The sequence below is a fragment of the Schistocerca nitens genome, chromosome 2 (genome assembly GCF_023898315.1).
Source record: "Schistocerca nitens isolate TAMUIC-IGC-003100 chromosome 2, iqSchNite1.1, whole genome shotgun sequence".
Classification (NCBI taxonomy): domain Eukaryota; kingdom Metazoa; phylum Arthropoda; class Insecta; order Orthoptera; family Acrididae; genus Schistocerca; species Schistocerca nitens.
Window position 1 is genome coordinate 449,195,458 of NC_064615.1, and position 24,425 is coordinate 449,219,882.

The window sequence follows — 24,425 nt, forward strand, 5'->3', positions numbered from 1 at the left end:
GTCATGGGATAATAAAATGCACGCCTACAGATGGCAGTAGTATCATGTACACGAGGTATAAAATGGCAGTGCATCAATGGAGCAATCACTTGTACTCCGGTGTTTGATGTGAAAAAGTTTTCAACATGATTGTGGCCCTACAATGGGAATTAACAGCCTTTGAAGGAAGAATCATAGTTGGAGCTAGAAATGTGGGACATTCCATTTCAGAAATCATTAGGGAATTCAATATTCTGAAATCTACAGTGTTAAGCGCATGCTGAGAATACCAAATTTCAGGCATTAGATCTCACCACAGACAATGCATTGGCCAACAGCCTTCACTTAATTACCAAGAGCAGTGGCATTTGTGAAGAGTTACCAATGTTAACGGATAAGCAACACTTCAGAAAAAACTGTGGAAATCGATGTGGGACACATGATGGACATATCTGTTGGGACAGTGCAGCAAAATTTGGTGTTAATGGGCTGTAGCACCAGATGACCAATCCGAGTGCCTTTGCTAACAACACAACATTGTCTGTGGCACCTCACTGTGGCTCATGATCATATCAGTTGGGCCATAGATGACTGAGAAACCATGGCCTGATCAGATGATCCCGATTTCAGTTGGTGAGAGCTGATGGAGGGTTTAAGTACAGCACAGACCCATGAAGCTATGGACCCAAGCTGTCACTGAGGCTCTGTGCAATCTGGTGGTGGCTCCATAATCATGTGGGCTGTTTTTATGTGGAATGTACTGGGTCCTCTGGTCCAACTGGATTGATCATTGTCTAGAAAAGGTCATAATTGGCTATTTGGAGACCATTTGCAGCCATTAATCGACTTCATGTTCCCTAACAACGATGGAATTTTTATGGATTACAGTATGCTATGTCGCTGGCTACAGTAGTTTGCAATTGGTTTGAAGAATATTCTGGACAATTTAGTGAATGATTTCACCACTCAGATCAATCAACACGAATCCCATCAAACATTTATGGGACATAATTGAGAGGTCAGCCTGTGCACAGAATCATGCACTGGTAACACCTTCACAATTATGGATGGGTGTAGAGGCAGCATGGCTCAATATTTCTTCAGTGGACTCCCAACAACTTGTTGAGTCCATGCCATGTTGAATTGAATCGGTTGTTGGAAGAAGGAAATAAAACACCAAAAGTAATAAATCAAGATTTTACGAATTCGAGTCATGTAAGAGTACATGCAACTATAGAATACAAGGAAGGAACGAAAACCAACCTATGAAGCCTTGAAAACCAGGTCTGAAATTCCGTACGTTGGAAGAAGAAAACAAAGATTGGATTTATTTCTGTCTTCCAACTACTACCACGCAAGGCCAACAGATTACAGCAGGGCACGGAACAAGTTTGTTCTTGCTCCAGCTGCTTTGGTTGTACTTTCTCTGTATCCATGATGTGAAAATACGATCAGCAAATTTCTACACATATCCAGAAGGTGTGGCTGAAAGAGGCCCTGATGAGGTATGTAGCCTATTTTGGTTGAAGATTCAGGACATGACTCTAACTGTTAAAGAACGTCACATTTTTAGTGACGCTTGTGGTGGACAAAACCAAAATAATACTGTTGTCAGGTTTCTACTTGCCTTGGTATCACTTGGCCATTTTGCCACAATTCACCAATATTTTCCTATTCGTGGACATTCGTTCCTGTAGTATGATAGGATCTTTGGTGCTGCCAAGTTTAAGATTAGGAAAATTGACAGAATATACACTGTGGATGAGTACTGTGAGTTGATACAAACAGCGAATCTGGATATTCTGTGAGAAAGGTGACTTCAGAACAAATAGTGAACAATAAGGATTGGTGGCCAAAGTTCTTCAAGAAATCAATGAAAAGTACTGACAAACATTCAAACTTTTGTTTTTCTAAATATCGACACCTTCAATATTCAACTGATTTGAAGGGTTCTGTAATAGCCTCCAAATTCATTGATGGCATCATTCAGACAAAATTTGTCCTTCAAAAACCAAAGTTATTGGATGAAATAACGCTTCTTACAGTGACTGCATACACAGGAAAAATGCCCATAAATGAGAAAAAAATGCAAGATGTAGAGAAGATAATCACCTACATATCTACAAAAATGAAAGACTTCTACGAGGACTTGGCCTACCACCTCAGATCCAGCTCATCATGATGAGTGATTTTTGTGTCCAAGTTTTTTTCTTTAAAACTTTCTGCGCATTCTTGGGGTCAAATAATTGATGCCCTTTTAAACTTTTCAACTATATACATGTTTCCAATAGCCTATAGTGTTATGTTTCTACAATTTTGAATAAAATTTGAAAGGCATTATTGACTTATTTCTTTATTTTTCGTCACATTTTCAATCAGTTGGAAGAAGGAAACAAATCCATCAACTTCTTTTAAATTTTACGACTCAAAGTACAATACCTGGAAATTGTCTGAACACTGCAAATGGAGGGAAATGTTGTTCTGTATGTGCAATAAAAAATAATTTCTGATTCAATGAAAAATGCATAAGTTATACAGTTTCTTTCACTTTCCCAACAAACAGGTTTATGGAGTTATTTTCTTCTTCCAACTGCCGATTCAATTGCTGGAATACACTGTGGAAAAGGAGGTCCAACATGATGTTAGGAGGTATCCCATGACTTTTGTCACATCAATGTATATTATTCATCTTTGCAATTTGTGCAAATTTTACTGGGGCAGTGCTCCCATATTTTCTTGTGTAAAGGAATTCTTGAAAGTGAAGTTTTATGTTTCTGCTTTTGCTTTGCTACACTCTGTGTCATCTATGAGTGTGTGGACACTGTCTTTATACATGACCAGAATTTCTTTGTATTTTGTCAGAGATATTTCAGTGAGTTTATGCTACAGTAGTCATTGAAGGCCATGTGTGTTACTCGTTTGACAGCCAGATGCATTTCATTTAGCATCTCTATATATCTATTACCCTGTTAATTGTGAACTGTGCTTTACACCTATTGCACAATAGTCATTGTTTCTTTAGAAGCTTTCTTTACAGAGACTGTGGACCATTCCCATCATGATGTGCTCCACTTGGCATGTGTCTCTCTAGTGCTTGGCCAACTGTTCTCCTAAATTTGTGTCACAGTTCCTGTACACACTCCTGTCCTGAGCTAAATTCATCAAATTCGTTCTATACTTATGACATTACTGCTTTTTTTACGTAGTTTACAAAATATGTAAATTTTTTGTCTTGTCCTAATTGTCCTTTTTACATTGGTATCCAATTATGCTGCAATGGTTATGATTAGGCATACATTTGAAATGTCATAATGTAAGAGTTTTTCTCAGCTTGATGTGAATCTGATGTTGACTTGTTCAGTCATCAAATGGACTGTGCCATTTGGGGCCAATTTATCTAGTTTACTGAATATTTAAATTTTTCTACTTGTTCTAATTGTTCTTTGTACATTGGTATTTAATTTTGCACGGTGGTTAAGATTAGGCACACATTTGAAATGTCACAATGTAAGTCTTTCTCAGCTTGATATGACTCTGGTGTTGGCTTGTTCCATCATCACGTGGACTGTGTCAGTTGGGATCAATTTATAGGCTCTTAATTACTATGTTTGCATTATCAGTATACATGATAGGTTTTTGCAGTCAGCTGAAGTTGATGGAAGGTCATTTCCCTCAGTTAACAACAAGAACAAAGCTAATAGTTTGGAAAACTGATTTTGTATACATTATAGCGATGCAATAAAACTTTCATATATCGTTAAAAATCAAAGATATTTACCATTAATGATGAACCTTTTTATTTGTATGATGTATTTATGGCAATGAACATAATTTTAATGGCCAGACATTAAGGCTAGTGACAGATTGCTGGAAGCCTGTTACATACTCTGACAAAAAGTGAAGATTTGGAAGATAATGCTGTTATGTTTCATATTAATTAAGAAATTTTTGTGTGGATGTTTTGGTGTTATGTTAGCCATATTAGCAATTAAAATTTAAAAATATTGTGCCTTTAAGGGTACATTAAAAGTCTTTTTGTCCTGAAATATATGAGGGCATACTGAAATGTTATCCCTCCACATTTTTTAATCTGTTCTCAATGTTGATTGAGGTATTACATTTCATGCACATCACTCAGTCAACTTTCATGCTTAGCTGACATAGAGGGCTGCAAATTGTAGCATGTAACATGACGACAGATAACGTAACTGTGCTGGAGCATGAGAAACAGTGTGCTATAATCAAGTTTATAACTGCAGGAAGCATGCCTGCAACTGAAGTCCATAGAAAAATGAAACCTGTTGATGGTAATGATTATATTGACATCAGTAATGTATGACATTGGGTTGTTTTGTTCTCATAATGAAGGAAACTTTGATGCTAACATTAATTTGTGTGACAGCAACTGAGGAGACTCGTTAGAATCAGGTTGATGTATTCGCAAGAGAAAAATCATCAGATAACACAGACACAGGCCTCAGATAAGTGTGGCATATCATAAGAGTGAGAGCTCGTACAGGCCATCATTGCAGAACTGTCGTAAAGATAACTGTGTTGATGGTGGGTGCCAACAATGCCCACTCCTGACATGAAACAGAGGAAATTGGTCAGCTATCAACAATTTTGTTTGCATTTTGAACATTAGCTATACTGGTGGTCTTCGCAGATGTAATCGGCAACCCTTTGGCAACTGGGGCACGCGTGCAGCCTACACGGCCCCTGCACGCTTCAGGGTCGCAGACTCACCCTGTCACAGTAACAGATGGACACCAGGTGGCAGTGCCAGTACTTGCAGAGGCTGCCACTTCCTAGGGACCTATTCATGTCCACCACACATGACCAGAAAATAGTGCCACGAGTATTTCCCCACTGGCCACTACAAAGGTCAGTACCAGAGTTAAGCAAGTCAGTTCTTCTGGCTTCGAGAACCTGTCCTAGCCTCCAGGGGTATGCTATTCAACCCATCATCTTAGGAGGCTCACGAAGCCCATCATAGGGACTGACACCACTGTATTCAGCCTTCGTCATCATTCTCTTTTACGCAGTCAGACTGTATCCAGGATAGACTTTTCTGCTCATATGCTGGTGCTATTCAGCACAGCTTATTTGGACTTAGAATATTTTCCATACAAGTGTATTAGTCTGTGAAGATCATAATTGTGTTACTTTGTAGACTTTGGAATCACCATACTGTCAAGTCTTCATACCTGTGAGACACTGTAATTGTGATTTTGTTACTATCGTCGAAGCAGGCATTTCTTTCTTTGCCCAATAAACTTTCATTAACTTTGATCACTTAGTTCCCTGTGTCAGTGTGAGCAACACATCAAGCTTGATGGGTTCCTTAACAACGTTGTGACAGGTGATGAAAGCTGGGTTCACCATTTGGACCCCAAAAAGAGGAGAGCATCAGTGGAGTACCACCACAAAGGAGCACCGATACCAGAAAAGGTTAATACCATGTCGACAGCAGGCAAACTCGTACAGTGTTCTGGGATATTCAAGGGTGGAGTATTTGGAGTTCATGCCTAAAGTCACTACCGTAAACTCTGCAAGGTACCGCAAGGCCCTCAGTAAACTGAAAGCATGAGTTCAAATATAGGTCACCCTCTCCTTCTGCATGACAGTGCCAGGCCACACATGAGTGCTGCAGCATCTCCAACAATCCAACACCTTGGATTCATTGTCATTAATTGCCCTCCATACAGTCTCAACTTGTCCCCATCTGATTTTCATCCACTTCCAAAACTTAAATAACAGCTTCGAGGACGTCACTCTGATAGTGATGTACATGTACATCTGTATCTACAGTTACATGACTACTCTGCAGTTCACACTTAAGTGCCTGGCAGAGGGTTCTTTGAACCATCTTCAGACTATTTCTCTACTGTTACTCTCTAAAAGCACGCGGGAAAAATGAACCCAGAAATCTTTCTAAATGACTCAAGTTTTTCGCATTTTATTGTGATAATCATTCCTCTTTATGTAAGTTGGTGACAATAAAATATTTTCACAATCATAGGAAAAAGTTGTGACATATTTCATCAAAAGATCTCACCACAATGAAAAACGCCATTATCTTAACGATTGCCATCCCTCTCTCTTATCATGTATGTGACACACTCTCTCTTTCTTCTATCTTGTGATAATGTAAAACAAGCTGCACTTCTTTGAACATTTTTTATGTCCTCCATCAATCCTATCTGGTAAGGATAGCATACAGCTGCGTGCTTTCAAAAAATTAATGGTGGCCCTCAACTACATACCCTCAGACTCAAAGTTCAAATATTAAAAGTTTTGGCTGGTTTTGTTGTCTAGGGGCTGAGATACATAGGTGCCGCATCACAAGCCAAATACTGCTGAGTCTATAGTATACAATATGAATATACACATGAATCGAATGGTTGAAGGTTCCTATCACTCGGCAGTTGTGAATTTTGAATGTAACTTAGAAATTTATAAATGAAAGATTGCAGTTAAATAAAACGTGCCGGTACTATTTTTAACAACTTTAAATGATGAGTATGATAGCAGAAGTACCTTTAAGAATGCCGTTTATTACTGCAGAACACTTATTGGTGTCGATGGTCCAGCGATTAAATAAATTATAAGTTGAATAACAGGGAAACAATAGCTTCCAACTTCACGTAACTAGTTGTGAACAACGATATAGCTCGCAAGGTATTCACTTCTAAATGCATACTACATCTTCATTGCAGAAGCCATGAAAATCTCATAAGTGCACAAGTTGGTAATATGAAATATTTCTATCTCCTGCAACCACGTGGAAACTACTCAACACTCTTCAAGTATTTCCTGCGACCGCCTATCGTGCCTTCCCGTCCAGCACACCTCTGCCCCATGCGATCCAGTGCTCCTCCTCCACTTCCATCCAGTCTCTCCATTGACTTCGGTAGTTGCCTACCGTAGTAACGAGTGCTGTGATTGACTAGAGCGCTCCCACCATATCTCCAAGCCAACACACACTCACAGACACATTGAAACACATACAAAATATTGGATTTACATTTAAATAACTTGAAATGAAATAAATATTCCTGCAGCTGGACCATAAACACACTCTAATACACATTATTAAATACATAAACAAATCAAATAAACGTATATCAAAGGAATAGAAACAAAAGTAGGCCGGTAGCCTAATGTCTCTGTGCTTTCTAAACTGCAGTGAATATTTGACCACTTTCTTCATGAATAGTATATATTGGATATAAACAAAGACATAGATGAATAAATATATTTATAAGCATGTTGCTGCTGTTTTTTCATGTAACTGTGGATTACTTATGGCCTGATGTGATCAATAGTAATTGGCCACTTTGACCTCCAATAACTCATGTACTATTCAAGTTATATGCCTGTAATTCATACCAATTTAGTGTTACACTAATAGCTTTCTAAAGACATGTCGATTGACAAAATCAAATGAACCATTTAGATTTTGGAAATTTGTTGCTGGGTATTACTTGTATAATTTACAGTAAGGTACTAAACTTTAAACTAATAAAGATATTGAAAATCTGATTACACCATCAGAATCATCGAGCAAATAATGGTAATGTGCATGTTTCTTTTTAAGGTATCATGATTGCTCTGGCTATTATTAATTTCTACATGAACTGTGAAATGTCTGCCATTATGGTTTCACAAGGTCCGCCATCTTTGGCACTCCCAGCATACGAATCTCCTTCATCGACACAAAGCACAGTCCTCGAGACAGCATCAACATGAAATTTCCAGCCACACGATCGGCCTGGACCACGTGCTGGCGCTACCCCTCCTGCTCCAGCTAATGTTCGGCACCACACGGTTGCTGATGAGCCCCAGCTTGCCGAGCGGCCCCGCCAACTCTGAACGTAGAATATTTTCAGGGCGCCACAACTCGCCCGTTACCTCACACAACACAGCAGTACTCTAACAGGGATGAACAAGTGTAGCACAGATTGTTTCTTTCATAGACCTTTGCTTCTTCTAAACATCCTGCCAATAAAAACATAGCCTTTGGTTTGCCTTCCCCCACAACATTACCTATGTGATAATTCTAATTTAAGTTATTCAGAGTTGTAATTCCTAGATATTAAATCTAATTGACAGCCTTTAGATTGCTTTGATTTATTGTGTAACCAAAATTTCATGGATTCCTTTTTGTACTTATGTGGATGACCTCACAGTTTTTCTTATTGAGAGACAATTGACACTTTTTACACCATACAGATATTGCATCTACGTCATTTTGCAATTTGTTCTTATCTTCTGGTGGCTTCACTACATGGTAAATGATAGCATCATCTGCAAACAATCTCAGAGGGCTGCTCAGATTGTCTCCTAAATCATTTATGTCAATTAGGAACAGCAGAGGGTCTATAACACTTCCTTGGGGATGCTGGATTTCTAGCAGGAAATCATGAATCCACTCACACATCTGAAGCGATACTCCATAGGCACAAAATTTGATTAGAAGTCTGATTAGAAGTCTCTTGTGAGGAACAGTGTCAAAAGTCTTCTCAAAATTTAGAAATATGGAATTATTTGAGATTCTCTGTTGATATGACTCGTTACTTCATCTGAATAAAGAACAAGTTGTGTTTCACAAGAATGATATTTTCTGAATCTGTGCTGTGTGTCAATAAATTATTACCTTCATGATATTTCACAATGTTTGAACACAGTATAAGTTCCAGAATCCTACTGTGAACAGATGTTAGTGATATGGTTCTGTAATTCAGTGGATTACTCCTATTTCCTTTCTTTAGCATTGATGTGACCTGTGTAACTTCCGGTATGTATATGACTGCTAAGTATGTAGCTATTATATCATTGTATCAGTATACTCCAAAAGAAACCTTATTGATATGCTATCTGGTCCAGAAGACTTACCTTTATTGAGTGCTGTAAGTTACTGACATTGGCAGTTGTTCACGATTCAGATTTTGGAAGTGGTACAAGAAGAGAAGAGGTTGTGGTTCTGACAACAGAGACAAACATTCTATAGAGATGGTATCAACAAACTGGTCTCTCACTGGAAGAAATGTGTTGTCACCAGGATGACTGTGTTGAGAAATAAGCATGTAAACATGAAGAATGAAGATGTAGAAAGCCAATAAAGCTTGTTTTATTTAAAAAGATTTATGAGTTTTTACTTAAAAAATTTGGAGGCATTACTTTTCAGCACACCCTCATAATTTAACCATTGAATAACAGAAACTTTTCTTAAAGTACAAAGCACAATCTTCCTAGATTGTAAGTACTTTCACTTATTTGACTTCCTTATGTTTCAGGTTTCCTTAGTACACAAGATTCCATCATACCTGGTAACTTAGGTTTGAAGGACCAAATTGCTGCTCTGCAGTGGATTAAAAGGAACATTAATTACTTCAGTGGTAATCCAGACAATGTTACAGTATTTGGTGAAAGCTCTGGAGGAGCTTCTGTTCATTACCTTATATTGTCACCACTGGCAAAAGGTGAATATCTGTGAATTAATCACACAAACTGTAGTAAAGTACAATTTTATGTTATTATCTATGATAAAAGACGGTGACTTATTATACTGTAATACTATCAACTAGTTGTTGTTGAGTAATTTGTGAAGTATGGTGATATGCACTCATGAACGGTTGAATTAGAGACATCTGTCTACTAGTGTGGCAACCCCTTTCACCCTATTGATGGCAGTAAAAAATATTGATACAGACTCCATCAGATATGATAAGTGATCCATTGCTCTTCACCTGTTGCCACATGTCACAGGTCTGAGCTGAATACAAGGTGCACATACATCACCATCTGTGAGACATAGGAAATTAGTGGAATATGTCTGCTTGCTACAAGTCTACTACTTAGAGAGATTTTTTTCTGTTTTATAATGTACATGCAGTGCATGTACCATTAGTACACAAAATTGCTAAATTCTTATTCCTGCAGTATTTCACAAAACTTTATTATTCACAGAGTAGTTTCCAGACTACTGATGATAATGCTTTATTTGCTTTCCATGGAAACATTTTTAAGAAAATATATACAATTTTAGTTTGATGTAAACCATGTGTCCTTCAAACCCTGGGAAGTCCAGGATGGTATAATGACAGTATCCTGAAAAGGATAGATTGCTATTCACCATATAGAGGAGACATTGAGTCACAGACTGGCAAGGGAAAAGACTGCAATAAATTTTAGCTTTCAGCCAAGAGGCCTCCTTCTGAAGCAGAAAACACACACACATACATTTATGTTCACATAAGCACAACTCAAACACATATTGTCTCTGGCCACTGTGGCTTGACTAAGCTATAACTGCACCTGATGGGAGCAGAAATCCTGTAGAGGGGGTAAGGAGAAGGCATGAGGCAAGGAAGGGGGGGGGGTGGGGGGGGAGGGGGGGGAACAGACCGTGACTGGAGTAATGAGTATAATGGGCGGGGGCACTACGAATGTAGTGCGGGACATTATGTTGAGAATGTGGGTTTCGTGGGAGGCATGCCAGAGATAAATCCCTGCAGTTGTGCTATCCTCTGTGTCCTCGGTGGCTCATATGGATAGAGCGTCTGCCATGTAAGCAGGAGATCCCGGGGCGCACATTTTCATCTTTCCCCGTTGACGTATGTCAACACCTGTAAGCAACTAAGGGTGTTCATTTCATTGTAAAAGTAGAAAATACACACACATACACAAGCACAGCTCTCATACTTAAATGGCCATTGATGTCTTCAGATGCAAAGGTCTAACTGCGACTACATCTTACATGAGCAGCAATTTAGCTCGAGTGGGTAGTGGGTGTACAGGAGAGGCATACAGTGGGAAGGGGGGGGGGGGGAAGATGATAGTGCTGCTTGTGGAAGCATGCAGGAAAGTGGTAGGGACAGGATAGAGCTGCTAGGTCCAGTGTTTGAGTGGGAGGAAGGGGGTTAGGAGAAAGGGGAAAGGAGAGAAGTAGAGAAGGGGAAAGGACTACGTAGTTGCATTGATAGGATAAAAGTCACGTTTAGTAGTGACATGGGAGCAGGAAAGTGAATTGGCATGTGGAGGACAGGGACTAGCAAAGGCTGAGGCCTTGGGGGGTTATGGAAATGAAATCTGTTTTGCAGTGGCGGATCATGGACTTAGATTCTGGGGAGGTCAGGAAACATATTGGAAAATCCCTTCCCTTCCCTTCTACTGTACACATACCTAATGTTCCTAACTACCACCACAACCATGGCCACTACTGCTATTAATAATAATAATAATAATAATAATAGAGCTAAATTGCTGCTCATGTAAGATGTAGTCGCAGTTAGACCTTAGCATCTGAAGACGTCAATGGCCATTTAAGTATGAGAGCTGTGCTTGTGTATGTGGGTGTATTTTCTACTTTTACGTGGAATAACTTATCTGAAACCTAAAGATCAAGCAGACACAGCAAACCCAGCTAAATATCGCCCCATAACATGCCTACCAACAATATACAAAATATTAACTTCAGTAATTACACAGAAATTAAGAAAACAGATGCAGAGGTGACATATCAAGCTAAAACTAAACAAAGGTCACTACACTACGCATACATTGATTACCAAAAAGCTTTTGATAGTGTACCCCACTTATGGTTACTACAAATATTGGAAATATACAAAGTAGATCCTAAATTGATACAGTTCCTAAACATAGTAATGAAAAATTGGAAAACCACACTCAGTATCCAAACAAGTTCAAATAATATCACATCACAGCCAATACAGATTAAGCGTGGTATATACCAAGGAGACTCATTAAGTCCTTTCTGGTTCTGCCTTGCTCTGAACCCACTATCCAACATGCTAAATAATACAAATTATGGATACAATATTACTGGAACATACCAACAGAAAATCACACATTTGCTATACATGGATGATCTAAAACTACTGGCAGCAACAAATCAACAACTCAACCAATTACTAAAGATAACAGAGGTATTCAGCAATGATATAAATGTGGCTTTTGGAACAGACAAATGTAAGAAAAATAACATAGTCAAGGGAAAACACACTAAACAAGAATATTACATATTGGATAACCACAGTGACTGCATAGAAGCGATGGAAAAAACAGATGCCTATAAATATCTAGGATACAGACAAAAAATAGGAATAGATAATACAAATATTAAAGAAGAACTAAAAGAAAAATATAAACAAAGACTAACAAAAATACTGAAAACAGAATTGACAGCAAGAAACAAGACAAAAGCTATAAATACTTATGCTATACCAATGTTGACCTACTCATTTGGAGTAGTGAAATGGAGTAACACAGACCTAGAAGCACTCAATACACTTACACGATCACAATGCCACAAATATAGAATACATCACATACATTCAGCAACAGAAAGATTCACATTAAGCAGAAAGGAAGGAAGAAGGGGATTTATTGACATAAAAAACCTACATTATGGACAGGTAGACAATTAAAAAAATTCTTTATAGAACGAGCAGAAATTAGCAAAATACACAAAGCAATCACTCATATAAATACATCGGCTACACCATTGCAATTTCATAACCACTTCTACAACCCTTTAGATCACATAACATCAACAGATACGAAGAAAGTAAATTGGAAAAAGAAAACACTACATGGCAAGCACCCGTATCATCTAACACAGCCACACATCGATCAAGACGTATCCAACGCATGGCTAAGAAAAGGCAATATATACAGTGAGACGGAAGGATTCATGATTGCAATACAGGATCAAACAATAAACACCAGATAATACAGCAAGCATGTTATTAAAGATCCCAATACCACAACAGATAAATGCAGATTTTGCAAACAACAAATAGAAACAGTAAATCACATCACAAGCGGATGCACAATACTAGCAAATACAGAATACACCAGAAGACATGACAATGTAGCAAAAGTAATACATCAACAACTTGCCATACAACATAAACTAATAAAACAACACGTTCCCACATACAAGTATGCACCACAAAATGTACTGGAGAATGATGAATACAAATTATACAGGAACAGAACCAGTATAACAGATAAAACAACACCACATAACAAACCTGACATCATACTCACCAATAAAAAGAAGAAATTTACACAACTAATCGAAATATCCATACCCAATACAACAAATATACAGAAGAAAACAGGAGAAAAAATTGAAAAATACATCCAACTGGCTGAGGAAGTCAAGGACATGTGGCATCAGGATAAAGTTGACATTATACCAATTGTACTATCAACTACAGGAGTCATAGCACGCAATATCCACCAGTACATCAACGCAATACAGTTATATCCAAACGTATATATACAACTGCAGAGATCTGTAATTATTGATACATGTTCAATTACCCGAAAGTTCCTAAATGCAATGTAACGTATACCGTACAGTTAAAAGGAAGTGACGCTTCATCAAGGTCCGCGTCACTTTCCATTTTTAAACAGACTTAACGTCTGAGAAAGTAAAGAAATAATAATAATAGTAAGACAATGATGACTACCACTATTACTGCTAATAATAATAATAATAATAATAATAATAATAACAATAACACTTACTTTTTTTTACAAATGAACTGGTAGTTTGGGTGTTTGAGCATTGTTACTTGTGAAACAAGTTAACTCGACAATTCTTGTTCCTGAATCTTTCTATGACATCATCATACAGTGTGTTTTAGCTTTCAAGTATTCACAGTACTGGTTTTTATATTGAAGTACAAGCAAGAGCTGTTAAGTGATGATGGGATATACTGTTCCTTGAATAGGTTTCTATGTGGTTAAGACACGAAAAACTCCTTTAAACTAAAGCACTTGTTGCAGAAATTGTAGCTATTAGATAAAATAGTTTGAAAACTTCTGGAAGAATTTGGTCTGTTTCATTCTCAGTCATTCTTTGGATTACATCTTTTGAACTGACAGGGTGAAAACTTTATTTATGCTGGGAAGACAATACAGTCTCCAGTTCTACATGCAACTGTGAGCAACTGAAGGATGCACCATAGTTTTTTAATAATGAATCCGCTTTCTCTACTGCAGGGGTGGCCAAGATTTCAGCTCACAGGCCATACCCAGGCTCAACTGCCAAAGTGCTCAGCCTCACTTTAAATTTGCCCCCTTGCCACACTAAGCTGTGTGAGCACGTGAAGTGGGAAGATGGGAAAACAGCAAATGTGTCACATTTAAATGCAGTGCAGTTGCACTGCATCCAACTTAGGTTACAAACAAAGTTTTCAGAGTTAATTAATTATTTTTGGCATACTGAAGACATAATATAATTTTTATCTGGTACAAAGTGTTGGCATACAGACAGAAGCAGTCAATTTCAAAGAATTTTTCACTCAAGTGGCCATTTAGTTGTGACTTATTTAGTTTCAGGTTCGAAAAAAGGTCTTTCACACAAAATTATTGATCAAAATACTGTAGCACTTTTGCAACCTTATTATGGAGAATTGGAAAATCTACCTGAGAAAATCAGTATAGATGTCCTGGACAGTTTTAACACAAAAAGATTTGTCAATGAAACTGGAATTACCTTGCAGCTCAGTCAGTCACATCTGCACATGCAAAGTTGTGCTTTCAGCTGAAATGGTAAATGGTCTCAAAAACACCTTGAAAAGAGTCGTAAGATTGACAGTGTCCTCAAAACCTTCATGAGGCTATCCTTTTAATTATTTCAAGGCCGCAATAAAATCTTCAAACCTCTAGCTTTTTGTAATGCCAGTGAGCTTGGGGAACTGGACTGCCTTTGTCAGAATGTATCCCTTCCATAATGTGATTTTTTTTTAAATGCTTCCTCATCAAATTAGAAAAAAAGTTACCTTGCAATGTTTTACCGTAGGCAGTTTGCAGCTCAAGTCCACTTAAAATACCAAATCTTCAATCCATTCTGAATGTTCCACGTTTTGTTGCTGCACTCCTTTTTCCTTCGGAAATTCAACAATAGCAAGTTTTAAATTGGAAAATCATTCCAGGCTTGTCACTTGACTTAACAAATGTACTTTACAGTAATATGTGAAGTCTCCATACTATTCGTTCATTTTCACTGACAAATGTTACAACTGTCAATGGAATTATGGGTGTGACTTCAGGAATTTTACTATTTGTAACACCAATTTCTTAAAGTGCTCCATGCCTGAAAATTTAGCACATAGTGCTTCTTGATGTACTGAACAATGAATTCCATCTGTTGATAGTTGTAATTTTTTGCTCTTTCATTGTCATCTAAATGTTTAAATTCTCTCTGCATGGTACTGTAATGTCGTTACATAGCAAAAAGAAGAAGAAGAAGAAGAAGAAGAAGAAGAAGAAGGCAGTACCCTTCACTTACACAAATTGAGAATTCTCATCCCCTACTTCTGTCATTCCCTTTCATTTTAAATGAGTGTCACAATAGATTGCCACACTACCTCTTTTTACACAAACAGCCATTGAACCTGTTAACATCCTTCATATCGTGAACAAGTAGTGAAGGGTAAATGGCACTGACACCATGATTCTGCCAAACTCAGAGAGTTGTGCCAATCGAAAAATGCTGCACCACAATGCTAAATGAAATGTCATACTGTTCGGGGTACTTTGAAGAAGGAATACAGAAAGAGTGACAGGCAAGGGCTTGGCTTGCGCACGGTCCGCACACGCTGCACAAGTGAAGTTGGCACACAGGGGTCAGCCTTGGTCTATAGGGAAATGCTGAGCATAACTGGCAGACTGAGTAGTATTGCTTAATTTAAGAAAGAGCTGTTTATCACAGTGTGAAAATCTTGTTTGCAGTTGTGTTACAGTATTATCCAATATCTCAAAGTACATCTGTTTGTGTTTTGAGGGCAGTGGATTTCCAATGTATTCATCCATCATTTCAGCTCTGTTCATGGGAGTTTAAGAAAGCTAGGTAGTCGATCATTTCCTAGAATTGAAAATGCTGATCAGTTTATCTCTATTTATTAATTTATTCATGTAAGCTATGCGTTCTTCGTGAGCATTGTTCTGAAAGTGCGCAGCTTTGGTTTTTTTTCTGAAGAATTTTGAAAAGTGGTTCAGTCTTTAAAAATATGCTTTGAAAAAGAGAGAGCAGGAAAAAAAAGTCAAAGTCTAGGAGGCTATTATTGAAACCACAGGCTTCTCTTGTAGTCATTGCACTAGAGTCTGAACTGTCAATTATTTCATGTAAAACCTTATTTAGTCCTGTACGTTAGTAATGAGTGGCAGATGTTAATCTAACATTACAGTTCCATATCATTTCACTGTTCGCAGGAATGCATTTACCAGCATTATTGTTGAGAATTACTGTGTGTGTGTAAGACTGGTGGAAGAAAGCAAGAATACCCTGAAGTATGGAGAAAAAATCCTTACTTTTTTTTGTAGAACAGCTCTGCTACAAAACAAAATTTAGATGATGTGCAAAACAGTGAGTAGAAAGAGCTTAGGGGTCAATTTCATGGACCTTAGCTTACAGGCCATTTAATTGTCCTGCCAGAACAGAAGCACCATCGCAGGTTTAGGCCACATTTGTTCTTCATTTCATAATTCTGAAACACGCCACTCAACATTGTGAATAAAATAGCTTGGCTAACGTTATGAAAACCAAGAAAATGTCTTTAAATGTCACCTTTGCAGTCCACCAGTCAAACAACAATAGAGCATTGTGACATCCAAAACATCTCTTGCTTCATTCACAATGGCAGGCATAAAATGACTTTCTATTCAAACTTGAATGTATATGTTCTCAAGTTGACTCATTTACTCATTCAGTCAGTTCGTTCTGTAAATTTTTTGAAAATCCCTGGAAACAGCCCATTTTCTTCAAATGTGCTTTCAGATCTTCATTTGGGTTTAGCACATGTTAAAAATGGCTCTGAAATTTCCTGGATTCAAGGAATCCCCTGTCTCGTCATGACCTCTGATAGCTAGCCCTTGATTACACAAAGCACTTCTGACATCAATTAGAATTTTCATGATCCACTGGGCCAAGGCTCCATGCCGGTAATGAAGTGATTGCTTTTGCTGACATCTCTTGCACTAACGATTGTGTGAATCGACGGTATCTCGTATGGAAAGAAAGAGAAGCTGATGTTACTTAGGACTTGCCTGCAAGCATTTCTGACGACTTCTTGAGCTCTTATTTGTGATGGTATTCAGTCAAAGGAGCTGTCGATCATTGCAGACAAATGTGAACTACCTGCCTAATGCATTTCTGCAGAGTGATTTTTATGCCAAAATGGTGATTGTCCTACAAGTTCTATCAGAGGTGCAACGCAGAGTGTAGCAGTTTCTGTGGTGTACTGCCTAACATGCAGTAGGTCCCCGGCTCGATTTCAGGCAGAAACACTTTTTCGTCACACTCAGCAAGACACTTGCTACAATCTCTACCATGATTGTTTAAATCAACTTCCAATGTCCCACCATCAGGGTGCAGATGGCTCAAATGAAACAAGAAACTCTTTCAGAACTGTCAGATTTTTGCGCTGACTTGGTGGGCTGGAAATGTGTGAAATAGCTGCCGGCATGCGTGTAGTTACCACAAGTTTGTACAAAATGCTAGGGCTCATCCAGGATTTGAATCTGGGACCTCCTGCATCTGAAGCAGGAATCATAACCCTAGACCTAGCTAAGCACTGCAAGTGATGGACGCCACTGTTCTTGGTCTCGCCATGTAGGGCTGCTGCTCACCAAACATCTTCCCTGGCTGTCACAGTTTGATTGTTTTCTTCATTGTTGTTTCTGATTTTCATCAATTTGTGATATTATCTCAGAAATACTAAACATTTGTTTGGATAAAACTGCTTAGATTATCTTTAGACAAAGCATGATGTGCTGAACCTCTTGACAGATTCTTTAGATCGTCGGAACCCTCAGCAGGCAACACAGTTTTCTTGTGCTTAAGAGCAAACATGGCCAGCAGAATAGTTTTCATTGGGTTAGCACATAACTACTTGTGCTGCTCATACCAGGAAGTTTGGGATAGTCATATTTTGACTTATCTTTCTGAAGAAGGTTTAACACCAGTATTTGACATCGTATCTTCATAATTTCATGTCTTTCAGTTTCACATCTCCCTGAAAATGAATGTTCCTGCAAGGAAGTGATGATGTCCTCATTCAAATGTGTTACATCAGTATGTGTACAAAGTTGGGCTCTATCCATATTCACTACACATGGGACAACTGGCCTCCCATGGCAAGGAGGGGCAGTGCAGCCCTCTCTTGTTTCTACCAGTGATGTCACGGTTACCATTGCAAGTGAGCATTTAGAGACAGCCTGGTTTCTGTGTGGCCACCTCACCATTTGCTTTGTGCCTCCATCTGCTTTAGGTTAGTGTTTAGCTTTTGAACTTTGACTTGCTGCCTGGTATTAACAGTTTAGAAGAAATAACATAAGCTAATGTCTTTTGTGCCCATTAACAAAAGTGCATAAAGGTTTACTACTATTTCTACTACAGAAAAGGGAGGAGGCCTGGCCTCGCTTGCCTTGTCTTATCAGCCGCCAGTGGTTCCCACCTACACAAGTAATAAAAGCTGGTGTTGGTGGGAAGAATCCACAGGGTAAAGGCTGTGAAGCAGTTGTTAAAGAGATGCACTTTATGTTGTGCAGCATGCTCAGTAACTGGGCGATACAGCTGTTTCTTGTTACAGTTTGGTAATGGCCATTCATTCGTAGCATGTGGCACAGCACTTGAAGCTAATGGGGAGATCACATGTCTGCTTTCAAAAGCTGAAACAGAGCAAGCTGGAATCTTTCCATCTGCTCTGATTGTACTTCTACTAATAATTTTTTTCTCTTTCATTTTTGAATTGGTTATTCACATCATATATAAGTAGTATATGCACAAGTCTGTCCAACTATTATTTGCAGTATTTCCTGATGACTGATTATTTGTACTATAATTCTTGATCCAATGATTGCAGTAGTGTATTTAGTTTTCTGCAAACTTTATTAATTAAAAGTAATGAACAATTGAAAGTATTTCAACAGCACGTTAGGAGGAATTTTGACTGAAATAATCAGTCACATTAGATATGTTGACACTAATAATTAAAAAGCCTGTCATCCAGTCTTGATAGTAACCTGTTTTGATTTTCTTTTGAGACTGTTAGTGAATTTTGTCCGCTTCAGGTGTGTAGGGGATCACTCACTGAATATTTTTGTTTCTGTTTTTTATGAAGCAGTGAACTGTTTTTTATAAAGTAAAGTCACTCTTGTGCCATAGGGCTAGAGCTAGGTAGTGAGAATGTTCTATAACTTTGTTGTATATGTCAGCCTTATGAAGGGGATGATGGAAGAAGCTACCTGTCTGTGTAGGGTATTTTTTGTGAGAACTAGAAGAGGTCATTGGGGATTTGATAGAGACAATAAATGTGGAGACTGTAAAAATTAATTGAAGGGCTTATTGTGTACATTATTAGAGCAGTTTTGGAAACCAGTTTACAGCACTTTGACAAACTTTCATCAAAAAGACACCTAGTGCAGTACTTACTTTGCAGGTAGGTACCATTTCAAGGTGGCTTTCCCTTTGATGGCATAGGACCTGCCTGTGACAGGTCTGAAATGGTTGTAGAGGGAAGAAGTATGGGACAAGTCTTGCATATGGGTCCATTTCAGGCATATGGTCCTTGGGGTAAGGGGTTGGGAACAGTGGTGGTGTAAGGACAGGCAATGATATTAGGTAGTTTGTGTATGCACTGGAATGCTGATGGACCACTGGGGAGGATAATGGGGAGGACACTTCAGTCCATGATGGGGGGTATTCAAAACTATGGCAGAAAATATGATTTGTATGATTTGGTTGCTCCAGTCCTGGGCGTTGCTGAGTCATGAGAGGGTTCCATCCCAGATGACTATTCAAGCTGGCATGTAGCTTATATGAGACTGGAGTTGTACCACCAAACATTTGGAAAAATATCATCCACACAAGAAGATGAAAGTGCAAGAACGAGCACCCAATGAGCTTAAAAGCTTATCCATCCATACAGCTGACAAGAATAATGTAAGGAGAACGGAAAAGAAAATTGAAGATCTGTTAGGTGGCAATGAGTTTGGCTTTAGGAAAGATAAAGGCACCGGGAGGCACTTCAGATGTTGCCCTTGGTAATGAAATCAAGGCTTAAGAAAAATCAAGATGCATTCATAGGATCTGTCAACCAAGCAAAAGCATTTGAGTGTATAAAATGGTGCAACATGTTTGAAATTATGAGAAAAATAGGAATAAGCTTTAGGGGAAGATGAACAATATACAGTATGTTTGATAACCAAGAGGTAACAATAAGAATAGAAGACCAAGAAAAAACTATTCAGATCAAACCTTAAGACAGGGATGCAGTCTTTTGCCCCTACTGTTCAGTTTGTACGTCAAAGAAGCAATGGTGGAAGTAAAAAAGAAGGTTCAAATTTGAATTTGTTATGAAAAAAATAAGATTGCTACTCACCATATAGAGGAGATTTAGAGTCACAGACAGGCACAATGAAAAGACTGCTAAAGATTTAAGCTTTTCGACAAAAAAGTCCTTCTTCAGAAACAGAAATATACACATTCATACAAGCAATACTCATACACATGTGGTCACTGTCTCCAGGCACTGTGGTCCAACTGTGGGCTATGAATGTGTCTGATGTGAACAACAACCTGGATTTGGTTGTGGGGGTATGGAGCAGGCATGGGGCAGAGAGGGGAGGGGTATCGGGGAAGGGTTGGGAGAAGATGTGCTGCCTGACGTACAAAAGCAAGACCTGTCCCATACATCCTCCCACTAACACGTACTCCAGTCCTGTTACAAGGATCTCCTGTCCCATCAAAGGTGGTGGTTCCTGTGAAAGCAGTCATGTGATTACAAACTAAGCTGCGGCCACTGTGTGCTTTGTACGTGGGCTTGACAATTAACAAGCTGTCTGTCTGTATGAATGGCCACCACCAGAGTATGGCTGGGAGACAGTCAGACCATCCAGTTGCTGAACATGCTGCCCAGGACAGTGTGTTTCACTTCAATGCTTGCTTCACAGCCTACACCCCTGGATCCTTCTGACCAACACCAAATTTTTTGAACTGCATGAATTTCGCAGATGGAAACTCTCCCTAAAACATATCCTTTATTCCTGTAACCCCCTGGCTTCAACCTTCATTAGTTGCTGTCCTCCCACTGCCTCCCCTTCCGACTCCAGCACTGCATGTAACATTTATTCTGCCAAAGTACCTGCAGTCTTTTCCAATTCTGTACTTCTCTCCTCTCCCCCATACTTATACCTTTTCCACTCCCTCTTCCCTTCCCCCCTCCTCACCACATCCCCAGCACAGCTGCCCAACTCCACACCTAGCAACCCTATCCTGCCCCACCACATCATTGCACACTTTCACAGGTACCGCATTAGCTATTCCCACCCATATGAGGGGCATTGGAAAGTCCATGCAAAGTCAGAGAGATGGCACCATGGCACGAATCGAGGTCGTGTCTAGTTCGTAGCATCTTTGGAAAGAACGCACACCAAGTTTCAGTCATATTGGTCTATTTCTTTGTGTTTGGCATTCGTGTGAATTAAGGAAGTCGAGTGATTGTCAAAAAATGGATGAAAAAGAATTTCATGTTGTGATTAAACATTACTTTATGAAAGGCAAAACACCTCAGGAGACTAAAGAAAAGCTTGATAAACATTAAACGATTAGAACAGTTTATAAGTGGTTTCAAAATTTTCAGAGTGGCCACATGGGCACAAGTGATGCTGAATGCTCTGGATGACCTGTGGAGGTTACAATTCCAGAAATCATTGATAAAATCTGTGATACGGTGATGGATGACAGAAGAGTTAAGGTGCATGAGATTGCTAGTGCTGTGGGCATCTCGAATGAATGGGTACATAATATTGTGCATAAATATTTAGACATGAGAAAGCAATCTGCAAGATGGGTTCTCGCGATTGCTCACGCTTCACCAAAAATGGAATCATGTGAAGTGTTGCAAGGATGGTTTGCAGCTGTTCAGGAAGAATCCACAGGACTTTAAGCATCATTTTGTCCCTGTGGATGAAACATGGATACATTACTATACTCCTGAAACCAAAGAACAATCTTAACAATGGGTTACCAAGGGAGAATCTGCACCAAAAAAGACAAAGACCATTCCTTCGGCCAGAAAGGTTATAGTGACTGTGTTTTTGGATTCACAAGGGATAATCCTCATCGACTATCTGGAAAAGGGTAAAACTATTACAGGTGCATATTATTCATTGTTATTGGACCATTTGAAAACCAAGCTGCAAGAAAAACGCCGGCGATTGGACCGCAAAAAAGTCCTTTTCCATCATCACACACCTCAGCAGTTGTGGTTGCAAAATTAATGGAAATAGGATTCCAATTCGTTTCACATCCCCCCTATTCTCCAGACTTGGCTCCCTTGGACTACTATTTGTTTCCCAATTTGAAGAAATGGCTGGCGAGACAAAGATTTTATTCAAACGAGGAGGTGATTGCAGCAACTAATAGCTATTTTGCAGACTTGGACAATTCCTATTATTTGGAAGGGATCAACAAATTAGAACAGCATTGGACAAAGTGCATAAGTCTAAAAGGAGACTATGTCGAAAAATAAAAAAGGTTTACCCCAAACATGTAAGTAGTTTTTATTTTTGCACGGACTTTTCAAACGCCCCTCGTACCTTGTGATACCTTCCCATACCTGCTGCATGCCTGCTCCTTAACCCCACTACACACCCAGATTTCTGCTCACATCAGATGCAGTTGCAATCTGCAGTCAGGCCACAGTGACTGGAGAGAGTGGCTGTGAGTTGTGCTTGTGAGAATGTGTGTGTGTTTTCTAATTCCAAAGAATTACTTTTTTTTATGGAAGCTTAAATGTTTAGCAGTATTTTCATTGTGTGTGCTTGTGACTTGATGCGTCCTTGGGTATGTGGCAAGTAGCAATCTATCCTTTTCATGATATTGTTGTTATTCCACCCTTTCACAATGAAAGGATATAAATATTATGATTCACTGATGACATCGTTATTCTCAGTGAGAGTGAAGAAGATGACCTGTTGAATGGAATGAACACTCTAAGTAATACAGATTATAGGCTGAGAATAAACAAAATAACTTGAAAACAAAATAACACCATGATGGATGAAGAAAGGAGGACGTAAAATCAGACAAGCACAGGCTGAGAGGGCATTCCTCACTGAAAGAAGTCTGGTAGTATCAAACATAGGACTTAATTTGAGGTAGAAATTTCTGAGAATGTATGTTTTGAATACACCATTTTATGGTAGAGAATCATGGACCATGGGAAACCAGAAAAGAAGAGAATTGAAGCTTCTGAGATGTGATGCTATAGGAGGATGTTGAAAATTGGTGAACAGATGGGGAGGAGGAGGTTCTTCATAGAATCAGAAAAGAAAGCAAAATATTGACAAGAAGAGGGGATAGGATGAAAAATATTTGTTAAAATACAGAGGGGCCAGAAAAATGTAGACAGTCTTTGGTAGTTAATATCTTTGGAACAAAATGACATATTGTTGCAATTTTACATGGTAGCATGGTCCATTCTTTTCTCAACAGATCTTGGCATGTGTTTTCCAGCAGATGACAGTGCAGCAATGAATGAAGTAAGATAGTCATTTGAGCAACACAAGACCATATTGAAGTGGCACTGGAAGTATGAAAACATGACGGTGGTACAATGGCCATGGTGTAATGTGTACGGAACTCAGCCACCAACACGTACAACAATTTATCACATTCGGGATAAATTTGAAGTCAACGATACAGTACTGGATGTGCATAAGGAAAGGTCTGGCTGACAAAAACATCAACAAGTCCAGCTGCCAGGGCTGCTATGTTGCAACATTTTACAAGGTCACCTCAAAAATCTGTGATGCAGAGTGCATGTGAAAGTGGGGTAAGCTAGTCAAGCATATGATGAATTCTGAAGGCTGCAAAGCAGAAAATGTACATTCCAAGATTACAGCACACTGTGAACAAGGATGGCCCAAATCAAAGGATAGAATACTGCAAGAGGTTTGAAGGCATGCTTGGTAAGGATGAACAGTGTTCAGGGATGGTTACCTGGTCTCACGAGGTGCAATTCAAGCTGAACGGTACTGTAAACTGCCACAACTGCATGTACTGGGTTCATGGAAATCCTCACATTCATGTGGATATTCATGTTAATCTATGGGATTAATGTGTATTGTGGTCTTTCATCGTGTAGTCTGATTGGCTAATTCTTCTTTGAGGGTATCACAACTGTTGAGATGTATCTTCATATGTTGCAAACATTGATTTTACCTGCCGTCTGAGAGGTGTTTGGAAGTGTAAGATTTTACGTACAACAACCTGATGCTCTGCCTCACCAACACAGAGATGTCAGAGCCTACTAGGATGAAAATCTACCTGGATGATGGATAAGTCTGTTGAGCACCCACCACAGTCTACAGACCTTACACCTCTTGACTTCTACCTATGG

General features: G+C 38.9%; 1 protein-coding gene across 1 annotated transcript in view; it reads left to right on the forward strand.

Moving 5' to 3' along the window:
• Positions 1–24,425, forward strand: part of LOC126236315 (esterase FE4-like) — a 181,329-nt gene that overhangs the window by 37,044 nt on the left and 119,860 nt on the right. Inside the window, exon 4 of the mRNA XM_049945526.1 lies at positions 9,279–9,464. Coding sequence (XP_049801483.1) covers positions 9,279–9,464 — 186 coding nt within the window. The remainder of the gene's footprint in view (positions 1–9,278; positions 9,465–24,425) is intronic.